Source organism: Lemur catta, chromosome 6 (assembly GCF_020740605.2).
Source record: "Lemur catta isolate mLemCat1 chromosome 6, mLemCat1.pri, whole genome shotgun sequence".
Lineage (NCBI taxonomy): Eukaryota > Metazoa > Chordata > Mammalia > Primates > Lemuridae > Lemur > Lemur catta.
Window position 1 is genome coordinate 69,314,597 of NC_059133.1, and position 12,317 is coordinate 69,326,913.

The 12,317-nt window shown below is 33.3% G+C and overlaps 1 protein-coding gene across 4 annotated transcripts in view; it reads left to right on the plus strand.

Moving 5' to 3' along the window:
* The window catches only part of IPO8 (importin 8), a 70,260-nt gene that overhangs the window by 37,295 nt on the left and 20,648 nt on the right, over positions 1–12,317 (plus strand). For all 4 annotated transcript variants that reach the window (XM_045554092.1, XM_045554093.1, XM_045554095.1 and 1 more), the window contains 7 exons: positions 1,627–1,703; positions 2,033–2,149; positions 2,589–2,678; positions 3,957–4,122; positions 5,127–5,287; positions 6,400–6,525; positions 9,476–9,542. In XM_045554092.1, coding sequence (XP_045410048.1) covers positions 1,627–1,703; positions 2,033–2,149; positions 2,589–2,678; positions 3,957–4,122; positions 5,127–5,287; positions 6,400–6,525; positions 9,476–9,542 — 804 coding nt within the window. The remainder of the gene's footprint in view (positions 1–1,626; positions 1,704–2,032; positions 2,150–2,588; positions 2,679–3,956; positions 4,123–5,126; positions 5,288–6,399; positions 6,526–9,475; positions 9,543–12,317) is intronic.

Below are 12,317 nucleotides of genomic sequence, written 5' to 3' on the forward strand. Positions count from 1 at the left end.
AAGGCATTCTTTTAGCATTTACCTTTTCTGTAATACCTATGTGTTTTTATAATGTACACCATATTTGTTTAGCTTTCAGAAAGCTACCATTATTTCATGTATTCTTCATGTCTGATATGTATAAGTATCTCAGTTTTTAGAAAATATAGCAAGAGCTGTGTATGTGTTGATTAACAGTGGGATTTACATTTTATTTAATTTATTTATTTATTTTTGCCTCTCCCCTCTTCATTTTATTGATTGATTAGACGAGAGTATAGGTAATTCAAGATTAGCAGAAGTGCTATGCTTTTTTAAAAAATAATTTCCTTCTGTGGACTAGAATACAGTGGCTTTTATTTAATATGTTTATTAAATATTTTAATGTGTATTTTACTTTTGGGTAACTATAAGGAAGAACAATTACTGTATTTTATTTTTGTCACTTGCAATTATTTATGTGAATGAACCATTTCTATCTAAATTTATTGACATTAATAATGTTTTTATTTTTCTTTTTATTGTACCCTTTAACCAACATCTCCCCATTTCCCTTAATAATAATGCTTTTAGATTTGGTGAAAACTAAAAGGAGCTTAGGTTTTGATGTTAGGACAGCCTGGGTGTGAACGTTGTCTTGGTTGCTTACTGGTTGTGTGACTGTAGGCAGGTGTTTAACCTCTCTAAGATGCAATAAAATGGGTAATGATAGTAGTGCTGGGAGGACCAAATGGGATAATACGCATGAACTGCTTAGTGTAGAATACTAGATATTTAACAGTACTCAAAAGTTAGTATTTTATATTTTGAGGTACAATTAAATTTGGTTTTCTTTTTTATATTTAAACAACGACATATCAGATACTTCTCAAATTTTCAGTTTCAGTTTCTTATATAAAACTGCTATTCTGAAATTTGTGAGAACTTTTATAATATTAAGTGATATAAATACTTGCTGAGCCTGTCTATTGACAGAGCCAAGCACTGTCGTAGAATCCCTCAAGGCTTTTAGGCTTGCTGTTTCCTGTGCTTGGAGTGCTTTATTCAGGGACAGCTTTCTCCCTCATTTCATTCAATTTCTGCTTCAGTGTTAACAGAATTGGAGAGGCTTTCCCTGACACCCTATTTAAACTAGCACCCCATACTCTGTCACTCTGTCTCCTTACCCTGTTTTACATTTGTTCTTATCCTAACCTATTGTGTGTGTGTGTGTGTGTGTGTGTGTGTGTGTGTGTGTGTGTGTAATCTGTTTACTTTTTTCTCTCACCACGTAAGCTCCATGAGAACCTTTTTGTGTTGGTCTTTGGATCCCCAGAGTCTAGAGTAGTGCCTGGCACATAGTAAGCACGGAATAAATTTTTGTTGTTTTTTGATAGAGATAAAGCACTTTTCCTGTCCTCTGCAAAATAGATATCTCTAGTATGTTTTTTAAAAAATATGATTGTTTGAAAGGACAATGTATTGAGTTTGATACATACTGTTGTGCATGAGAGCACTGGTGATAAATCCTTAGCTTTTTAATGCTGTAAAACAATGTCATATGTGGACTGTTTTATTTCTTGGTTTGGAATAGTGGTCAGTCAGGTTTAAAATCTGTAATAAGTAATTGTATTTTTACTAACATGATTTAACTTTTTAAAATCTTAGATATTTTTGAAGATTATGCTTCTCCTACCACAGCAGCCCAGACTCTATTATATACTGCTGCAAAAAAAAGAAAAGAGGTAGTTATTATTTTTAAATTAAAAATTAAAAAGGTGGCCTATCTTGATTTGAAACTCTAATAAACCCATAATATTTGAAAAATTATATTGTTACTAGTTATAACTTATCACTTTAAGAATATTTTTTCTGTCCTAGTAAGGGAAAAGGGTTATGTATTATTGGTTATTTTGTTTTCTTAATAAATTATACCTTTTTTATTGAGCTTATAGTTGCTTGATAAAACACAATAAAATGGCTTTATTTTTGCAAATTTGTGTATCATATTTACTTACTGTAGTAAGGCAATGAAAGTTCATGTAGACTAAAATGGATTCTTTTATTTCTTTAGGTGTTGCCAAAAATGATGGCATTCTGTTATCAAATCCTAACAGACCCGAACTTTGACCCTAGGAAGAAAGATGGAGCCCTGCATGTGATTGGTTCCCTAGCTGAGATTTTATTAAAGGTTAAGATAATTAAAATTTAATTTATTTATGAAATCTGTAAAGCAAAGGCAAATGAAAGAATATGAAAGTTATGAGTATTAATACTTTAAAACTGGTGACTACTTCTGGATAATTGAGTTGATTGTAAATAGCCTTCTTTCTGTCACCTATTAATTAAAAAGAAAATTTGACTTTTTTAGTTTTTCTGTATGAAACTGTTGCTGTATAAAAAAGGACACGGAAGAACTTGTTTCTTATTTCTATAAAAATCAATATCAAATTGATCGAAGATACTATTTCTGTCTTGTTTTAAAACATGCAATATGTAGGTTAAATGATTTTACAAAATTGTAAATAGAGGTTTGTTAAATGCAGGTCATAATGAACTTTATTATAACGTAATTCTTACATGAGAAAAAGGCATGGATAAATTGAAATTTAATTTCTGTTTCCTAACAGAAGAGTCTATTCAAGGACCAAATGGAGTTGTTTCTACAGAATCATGTATTTCCATTATTATTGTCTAACCTAGGATATCTTCGAGCCAGAGTAAGTTTTCCATATTTCTGTTGTGTCTTAAATCTTTACCTGTAAGATAATTATTGATATAAATGTTTTTGGATAAACTGGCCTTTTACCACATATTGAGATGAAATGGAGTCAATTAGAATGTCTGCTATGGTCACATTAGCTGAGTAAAGAACAAAATAGTAAAGAAAGGGGTTTGTATGGATTTTTAATTCCAGCTGATTTCATTTTTCACCCTAATATCACTTGCTGCATATGTGAAACAGAAGGTGATTCGAGAGCAATGGTACAATGTAAATTTATAAAGAGATTCATTTTCAGTGTCTAAAATGGCATGAAATCCTAGTTTGGCTAAAAAGTTGAATTTGTTTTCCAGTATGTTAGGTAGATTTGCCTTAGTAATATGGAGAAAATAATATTCCATGTAAACTTACTTGGTGTTCTAAGTGTAATTCTTTTTAGAATTGATACATTTTTATGAAGAAACAAATAGAACTTTAATTCAAGAGCCTAGTATTTCTCTTTATAAAAATATCAACACAAAAAATGTCTTGCTAAAAACAACACATATTAATAATGCCTTGTACACTAGAAAGCATTTTAAAAACATAATAGTCATAGAGAAATATTTGGACAATTGTAGACGAGGGATGCTGAGGGCACATGAACATTTTTACAGTTGGACTCCTACCTTTGAGAAGCTGTGTGAATTGTAATTCTCTTCCAAAAATCTTCAGTAATTCAAATTTCTGTTGATTGTGTTTTATGCACATAGAGTGTAAAATAAAGTAGTAATGATTCTGTGGCCTAATAGTTTAAAATTTGATAATCTATAAAAGGTTTAAAATTCTTGGTACCTTCTGTGAGTGAAAAAGGAAGTTTGCTAAGCCAGTTAGTATAAGGGAAAATAATGCTTCACCTCAATGAAAAGATCAGCAAATGAATTTGAAATATTGACTAGGAGTTGCTTTTACATACAACAAACTAGTTATGAATTATAATATTTATTAAAAGGATAAATGGGACTATGTTTCAGGGATATTCACATTTGACTTATTTTTTCCTTTCCTGTGAAAAATGTGATTGCATATGGGTAATTTAGAAGTAATGAAACTACCTTTCTTATAAAAAGAGTGGGAAATCCAGAAGTTAGAAACTAAGGCCAACGTATCACCATCCAAAAACAAATGAACTTTTCTTGGTAGAATTAGTAACATTTTACTAAGAAGTTCTTATATATATGACATTATCACGGAATGCCATACTTCTAATAGCTCCCTACTTACTTTCTTTTTGTAGTCCTGCTGGGTACTTCACGCATTTAGTTCTTTGAAGTTTCATAATGAACTTAACTTAAGAAATGCAGTTGAATTAGCAAAGAAGAGCCTGATTGAAGATAAGGAGATGCCTGTCAAAGTTGAAGCTGCCCTTGCCCTTCAGTCCCTAATTTCTAACCAGATACAAGGTAAAGCTAAATACCTTCTAGAAGTTTTTTAAAATAATTCTTTTGAGATAGTCTTCTCAAATAATTTTGATTTTCTAAGTCTGAGGGTTCAGACTTTGGAATTCTGAGCATTTGCCCCCTGAGAATTTTATAGGGGTTTATTCTTGCCCTTTTTAGGAGTTCCTGCTGATTATGGTTTCCAGAAAAATTTTAGATTAGGAAACATATTAATTATTGTTGAGCACTAGGGTGGACTGGGAATTGGGGCCTGGGGTCCTAACTTGCCATGTAAACCTGGGTGAGGCTCGTGATCCGTCAAGGCTTAGGTTTCTACATATTTAAATTTAGGGATATTGGACTAGATGGCTTTAAGATTCCTTTCAATTCTAGGGTTCTGTGATTCTGCTAGTTCTGAGAGTAGCAAGTAGTATTTCTAGTGAGTGAGAACACAGATATCTCATTTGTTTTCACAGTGTTCTGTTCAAAGTTCAAATAAACGTTTGGAAGTAATTCAGCTTTATGAAGAACATAAAACTACTTTACCTTTATTCAACAATGTTTCAATGGGAGGAATGAATATCATATACAGATATGTGGGGAGGGGAGGGTAGGTAGAGATGGGTTGGGGCATGGATGGTCCCTATCAGTATTGGGCATAGTCTCTCTATGTGCATGATTTTTAAACTTGCCATCAGGATGGATGTAACATTCCTGCTCTCCAAGTAATGCTGATGACAGAGCATATGTGTATTTAGAATTTGTTAGTGGGGGCTATTGGCATTTTGGGCAAGACAGTTTTTTTTCCTGAGCAGAACTGCTTATCCTTATGTTACTCATGGGGAAATTGATGTGTTGGTGAGTATTATTTTGGTATGGCTTTGCAGTTTATTCACCATAAAGCAAGTGTGTATCTAGAACCTTATCTAGGTATTGTCCTGTGTCACTTTACTTTGTGACCTAGTTGATTCCTTTCACCATCTGTGAGTGGCTAATTTTTACAAATTTTGTTTGTTTTATTGCAATAGCTAAGGAATATATGAAGCCACATGTGAGGCCTATTATGCAGGAGCTATTGCACATCGTTAGAGAGACAGAAAATGATGATGTTACTAATGTGATCCAGAAGATGATATGTGAATACAGTCAAGAGGTAGCCTCAATTGCTGTTGATATGACCCAACACTTGGTAAGACTGAGCAAAGTTTTCTGTTAGTTTGGTATAGAAGCCTTGAGTAATCTAAGTAAATTAAACTCCAAAATTTGGAATTCAGTTTCATTCGTACAGTCATGTGCTGCATAAAGATGTTTTGGTCAAGGACAGAGTACATATACGATGATGTTCCCATAAGATTATAATACCATATTTTTACTGTACCTTTTCTATGTTTTGATATGTTTAGATACACAAATTCTTACCATTATGTTACAGTTGCCTACAGTATTCAGTACAGTAACATGCCGTAGAGCTTTGTAGCCTAGGTGTGTAGTAGGCTACACTACATAGGTTGTGCGAGTACACTCTATGATGATCACACAAGGATGAAATTGCCTAATGAAGCGTTTCTCAAAACGTATCCCTGTCATTAAGTGACACATGACTGTAACTTAAATATTGATATAAAAATGTTTGCTGTAATAATTCTGATATTTCTAGTTAATAGGGTTACATCTATTAACATTTAGGATAATCTCTTTTCATCTATAATATTCTGAGGTTTCATGATGATGTGCCGTCATGTGAGCCTTCTAAATTTTTACTTTCTGGGCTTTGAATCTGGAAACTCATTTCCTTCAGTTTGGGACAATTTCTTGTATTACTTCTTTGATAAATTTCTCCGTGCTATTTTTTTCTGTTCTGTATTTCCTGATATAGAGTCTGTAATTTCCTTATGTTTTTTCTGGTGTTTTCCATGTCTGTTCTTTTTGTTTTATTTTTCTAGGTGATATCTTGACTTTCTAAACTTTCTATCACATTTTTCTTTTTAGTGTTACTTGATTTCAGTTTTCCTAGATTTTGATTTTATTTGCTTAATGACAACCAGAAGTGAAATATTAGCCATCTGGTTATAATAGCTAATATATATTCCACTCTAGTGACTAGATGAGGAAAAATGGCTGTATTTAAAACATGACAGGTTCTGTCATTATAAGAAAATAGATGATTCAGTCAGCAAAGGGCAGAATTTAAAGTTTGAGCAATGCTGACATTTACATATGTGATGGTGCCCTTTTGCTAACTTTTATAATAGGGGAGTATGGCAGTGCTAATTGTTGAATATTTTAATGTTATTTTCATAGGCTGAGATATTTGGCAAAGTTCTTCAAAGTGATGAATATGAAGAAGTTGAAGACAAAACAGTAATGGCTATGGGAATTTTACACACCATTGATACTATCTTAACTGTGGTAGAAGACCATAAAGAGGTGAGATTTCTTTGTGTTTTATTATTATAATAGTAGGTAGCATTAACTGAAATTTATGTGATCAGTGGGCATGAATTTTAAAGTCTTGACTTTTAAATTGCTACTTAATTATGTTGCTAGGCTTTAAAATTGCCCTCAGATTTTAAAGAAACATTAAAATGATTGAGGGAAAATAGTAAGTGCATTATACTGTTTGTAATATTGTAAATATTGTAAAGTATATAGTATATCTCTTTGTATTACATTGAGTTCAGTTCATCGCATCTCCTATGTGCTAGGCTAGGTAGGCTTTGGGGGAATACCAAATTGAATAATATACGAGCCCTGCCTTCTGGGAACCCACAGTCTAGTCTTGTTGGAGAGTAACAGGCAGTCATTCAGTCACAGTGAAAAGGATTAGGTAATGGAACAGAATTCTGATGTAAAAAATACTGTAATAAAAGAAGGGAATATGAGCAAGAGCTTAAAAACATCTTTCATAAATTCCAGAATAGTATTGAGATAAGAATTTATACAAATATTTATCCAGTGTCTTCATATTTTTTACCTGATGTGATCTTAGTAATGCCACTGTGAGATAGAGCGGATATAGTAGTCTTTCTTGCAGAAGTGGAAAACAAAGTTCAGGTAGGGTTCAAGGGACTTGCTGGGGTCACAGAGCTAGTAGGTTGTACATTTGAGTTTGTAGTAAGATCATTCTGATAATATCAGTTTATCCCCATTTAAAACCTGCATCTCTCCTTCCCAAGTATCACTCCTTAACTCGAATTTTTGTTCATTACTTCTGTGAGTGCAAGTTGACTTGTTTGGCACTGATGGCAGCTCTTGTTTTATAAAGTGAAGACTTGGGAAGCAGGTGCCAGTTCTTTAAATAGCATTGTTAAACCACGTAGCTGTTGGTTTATCCTGTGTTTACCACATGCTGATGGAAACTTCCTAGGTTCTTAAAAATAGTGTGGTATTCTTCTCCTGGACTGGTCTTCCTTCACCTAAAGGCCTTAATGTGAATTTTTATTTCCATAATCATTATTTTATTTCTGTGACCTATGTTGAAACTGTATGGTCCTCTTGGTAACAGTGAGATGTTTCAAATTAAATTACAACAAGTATACTTAAGGGATAGTTCTTTCACCTTATATTTAGAACTTGTATTTTAAATTTGAAAAGAAATCACCTTGTCCAGTTTTCCTAAATGTGTGGGTGGGTGGAGCTGTGGGGAATGAGCACAGGAATAGTTTGAAAACAGAACAGCGTTTTGTCTTTTTAATTTTTTACTCTTGATATTAAATTTATTTTGAATTTCAAATAATGTTAAAGAAGCATTTGAACTTACTGCGATTGACAAGGAAGGTGTAGATTAAAATTGAGAAACACTAATCAAACCCAGCTTCCTTACCTACAGATGGAAAAAACATAAACCTTCAGATAAATGGCTTTACCAAGGCCATAGATAATTAGAGGCAAAACCAACTGGAATCTTGGTCTCCTGACCACCTGTTCTTTAATTTTGAACTGTGACTTAGTAAAAGCAAACTTTGAAAACATTATGTCCTTAAAAGGAAAGATCATGTGTATGAATACGTGTATAAAAACTTGATGTATGAAAAGCAAAATTGGAAATCTAAAATAAATGCTTAAGCATATGGGTTTTTGTTCAGTGGTTTTAATTTTTCAAACTGGGAAATTTTGGATCATTTGAACTTTAAGAGAGTAGTTTAAGCTAAATATTAGAATATGCTCCAAAGTTAAAATAGGATATTTGCATGAAAAATGTAACCCATAATGGATTTTAATTTTTATTTGCTTGAAAATATTTAATACAAACATGTTGAAAAAGATTCAAAAGCTACTCAGTGAAATTTCACCTTCTCGCTCAGTTCCTCAACCATCTAATTTCCCTTTCAGGCAGTAGCTATTTTTACCAGGTTTTTTGTATCCATCCAGATATTTTTCTATTGACATACAAACAAAAAGTGAATGTGTATATTTTTCTTTTATAAAAACAATAGCATACGGTCCACAATTTTTATCTGCCATTTTTTACTTAATATATCTTGGTGATCCTTTCATATCAGTCAATAAAATTATATTTTTAATGGTCGCATAATATTTCCTGGTATGATGTGTCAAGTTTATTTAACCATTCCCTAGTTAATGGATATAATTTAACTATCCCTTGTTTAAACAGACATTTGATTGTTAGTAGCCACAAACATTGTGGCAATGAGTGGCCTTTTACATGTCATTTTGCACATGTAATAATATATCTATAGGGTAAATCCTTGAAGTGAAATTACTGAGTTGCAGGATACATGCCTGAGTAAGTCAGAAGGGTCTTGCTAACTTGTTCTTCACAGCATGTGCCAATTTACACTCCCCAAGTCAATGTACAACAGGGTCGTCTTCCCAGCCCCATACCTTTTGAACAATGCCGGTCTGATAGGTCAAAAGTATTAATGTTGCACTTTGAATTTGTACTCTTATCATGTATTAGCATGAACATCTTTTTATAAACATAGGCAAAGGTTATGAAAAAGATGCATTTACATACGTTGTATTTGTATTTCTTTTTTATAACCTTTGCCTATTCTGTTGATGTGTTGATTTCATGTATACAAGAATTCTTTTTATTTCTTCTAGCATTTTTTATGGTTTAATTCTTCACATTGAAATCTTTGATCCATTAGGAATTTATTTTGGTATAAAATATGAGGTAAGGAACTAATTTAATTTGTAATTCTGTTACGGATTTAACCCCTATTCCCATCATTAGCCTATTTTCAGAATTTTCCTGATTATTCTTGCATGTTTAATTTTTCACATATATGTTAGAATTGTAAGTTCCCCTTTCAAAAATGTCCTGTTGATATTTTTATTGAGATAATATTACATTTGTATATTAAGGGTATCATGATGAGTTTTAAACTAAATATTTAAAATTTATCTTTAGATTACACAGCAGTTAGAGAATATCTGTCTACGGATCATTGATGTTGTTTTACAGAAACACGTGATTGGTAAGTTCAAAGATTAAATAAAAAAGTGAATGGGAAAATTTGTTTTAATTTGATTAACGTAGAGTATAATTTTAGCCCTTCAAATTTAACAAGATGGACAATTTTGAAAAGAGAAACGTGCATATTCTCTCTAGTTTTTTGATATCTTTTCTAATATTAGATATATATTTTTTCATTCACAGATAAACTTATATCCAATTAAGAATTTTTTTGGCCGGGCGCGGTGGCTCACGCCTGTAATCCTAGCTCTGGGAGGCAGAGGCGGGTGGATCGCTCGAGGTCAGGAGTTCGAGACCAGCCTGAGCAAGAGTGAGACCCCGTCTCTACCAAAAATAGAAAGAAATTATCTGGCCAACTAAAAATATATATACAAAAAAATTAGCCGGGCATGGTGGCTCATGCCTGTAGTCCCAGCTACTAGGGAGGCTGAGGCAGTAGGATCGCTTAAGCCCAGGAGTCTGAGGTTGCTGTGAGCTAGGCTGATGCCACGGCACTCACTCTAGCCCGGGCAACAAAGTGAGACTCTGTCTCAAAAAAAAAAAAAAAAAAAAAAAGAATTTTTGATCTTGGAATTTTTGAAGGGCAGAATTTAAAATTTTACATTTTGAGAAATGAAGAAATGGGATAAGGTTTAGGTGAAGTTACTTTAATCTGTGATTGAGCCAGGTGTAGTGACTCAAGCCTATAATCCCAGCAAGTGGGAAGGCTGAGGCAGGAGGATCCCTTGAGGCCAGGAGTTTGAGACCAGCCTGGACAAACCTAATGAGACCCTCATCTCTTAAAAAAAAAATGTTGCCCAGACTGGCCTCGAACTCCTGGTCTCAAGTGATCCTCCTGCCTTGGCCTGCCAAGGTGCTAGGATTATAGAAGTGAGCCACTGCCCTTAGCCCCTTTCATCTTTTTGATAATAGCCACCCTAAGGTGTGAGAGTATCTCATTTTGGTTTTAGTTTGCATTTCCCTGATGATTAGTGATGTTGAACATTTTTTTCATGTACCTGTTGGCCATTTGTATGTTGTCTTTTGAGAAATGTCTGTTCAGGCCCTTTTCCCATTTTTAAATTGGGTTATTTGTTTTCTTGCTATTGAGTGGTTTGAGTTCCTTATATGTTTTGGATAGTAACCATTTATCAGATACATGGTTTACAAATATTTTTTCCTGTTCTTTAGGTTGTCTTTTCATTCTGTTGATTATTTCCTTTGCTGTGCAAAGCTTTTTAGTTTGATGTAATCCTATTTGTCTAATTTCATTTTTGTTGCCTGTGCCTTTGGGGTCATTTCCATAAAAAAATCATTCCCCAGAGCAATGTCATGGAGCTTTTCCTCTATGTTTTCTTCTAATAGTTTTATAATTTCAGGTTTAAAGTTCAAGTATTTAGTCCAATTTGAGTAGATTTTTCTATATGGTATAAGATGAGTGTCGAATTTCCTCAGCATGTGGATATTCAATTTTCCTAGCACCATTTATTGAAGAAACTGTCCTTTCTCCATTGTGTTTTTTTGACATCTTTGTCGAAAATCAGTTGACCATACATGGGTAGATTTACTTTTGGGCTTTCTATTCTGTTTCATTAGTCTGTGTCTGTTTTTATACCAGTACCATGGTAGAACTTTCAGAAATTCTGTATTTAGATAATTTGTTATTTTCAAATGATTATCTTAAATTATTTCCCAGTATCTGTAATTTCCATCTCATTTTGGTTTCAGTAAGGGAAGTATCTGTACTACTGGCTTTTAAATATATTAAGTCTTAAGTGAAGTTAGAAAAAAAAAAACTTTAATCAAGTTTCCAGGGTGAGTATAGTATTTTCTTTTTATAAGAGGAAAAAAGAAAAAAACCTTTAAAGTTAGACTTCTTTGCTCAGTGACATGATAGGAATTATTAAATACTTGAAATTTTTGTAATAAGGTTTGTGTTTTCTGATTATATGTATAAATGTAGTTTACTTTTGGTTGAGGGTAAGGATAATATATATGAGAATATAAGAACATTTCCTTTGGACTCTTCTACTCCATAGTGGGTATGATTGTTTTGAGTAACTTGAAGAATACTCTACAAATTTTACAAGTTTTGTAAATTGACAGAATATTGCACAGTATATAGTCGTTTGTAAAATATAAATTTGAGATAGGCAGATATTTTAGCCCAGTGTAATTAAGCTCTCCGAAGAATATTGTTAATTATTTGTAAATTTTAGTCTTCTACATGAGAGAGGTATGATAATCTCTTCCTTCTTGTATCCATTTCTAATAGTTTTATAAATATAAACTATATTCTATATATTATAAAGTAGAAAACAATCTGTGTTTTTTCAGTAGTGTAAAAGTTTAGTAAAACACATTTTTGCCTTGCCTTGGATAGAGGGCAGATCTCGGTAAGAAATGGAAGGTGGGCCGGGCGCGGTGGCTCACGCCTGTAATCCTAGCATTCTGGGAGGCCGAGGCGGGCAGATCGTTTGAGCTCAGGAGTTTGAGACCAGCCTGAGCAAGAGCGAGACCCTGTCTCTACTAAACATAGAAAGAAATTATACGGACAGCTAAAAATATATATAGAAAAAATTAGCCGGGCGTGGTGGCGCATGCCTGTAGTCCCAGTTACTTGGGAGGCTGAGGCAGAAGGATCGCTTAAGCCCAGGAGTTTGAGGTTGCTGTGAGGTAGGCTGACGCCACGACACTCACTCTAGCCCGGGCAACAGAGTAAGACTCTGTCTCAAAAAAAAAAAAAAGAAAAGAAATGGAAGGTGGCATATATGTAGCTCAAGATGCAGTTGCTGAG